The 358-nt window shown below is 35.8% G+C and overlaps 1 protein-coding gene across 1 annotated transcript in view; it reads right to left on the reverse strand.

Moving 5' to 3' along the window:
- Positions 1 to 352, reverse strand: part of LOC119585791 (protein stoned-A-like) — a 53,700-nt gene extending 53,348 nt beyond the window's left edge. Inside the window, exon 1 of the mRNA XM_037934509.1 lies at positions 293 to 352. Within this exon, the coding sequence (XP_037790437.1) occupies positions 293 to 332 (40 nt within the window). The 5' untranslated portion in view covers positions 333 to 352. The remainder of the gene's footprint in view (positions 1 to 292) is intronic.
- Between the last annotated feature and the right edge of the window lie 6 nt (positions 353 to 358).

The following is a 358-nucleotide window of genomic DNA, read 5'->3' on the forward strand; positions in this document are numbered from 1 at the left end:
CATTTTTTACAACGAAGACAATGAACTGTGCTAGTCATGGGCCCCAGAACACAATAAAAAAAAATATTTATAGAACATAATACCTCTCTTTGTAGGAATGGCGGCAATGATACAGCACGAACACCATACGCATTTTAACAAAAGATAAGACCTTCATTATTCTACAAGGCATTACTCTGTCATAAACACATACAAAGGGCGTAAAGGGGCATTCGTCAGCATTTTTTTTTTTAGATATATATCACCTTAAACAGACAAAACATCTAACGAAAAAAAGGTTGTCTGTACTTACCTCGTTTTTTTTTCAAGATGGCGTCAGTAGGTAGCTTCATATCCAAGGCTGAGATGTATCCTTTTG

This window comes from Penaeus monodon, chromosome 20, assembly GCF_015228065.2.
Source record: "Penaeus monodon isolate SGIC_2016 chromosome 20, NSTDA_Pmon_1, whole genome shotgun sequence".
NCBI lineage: Eukaryota > Metazoa > Arthropoda > Malacostraca > Decapoda > Penaeidae > Penaeus > Penaeus monodon.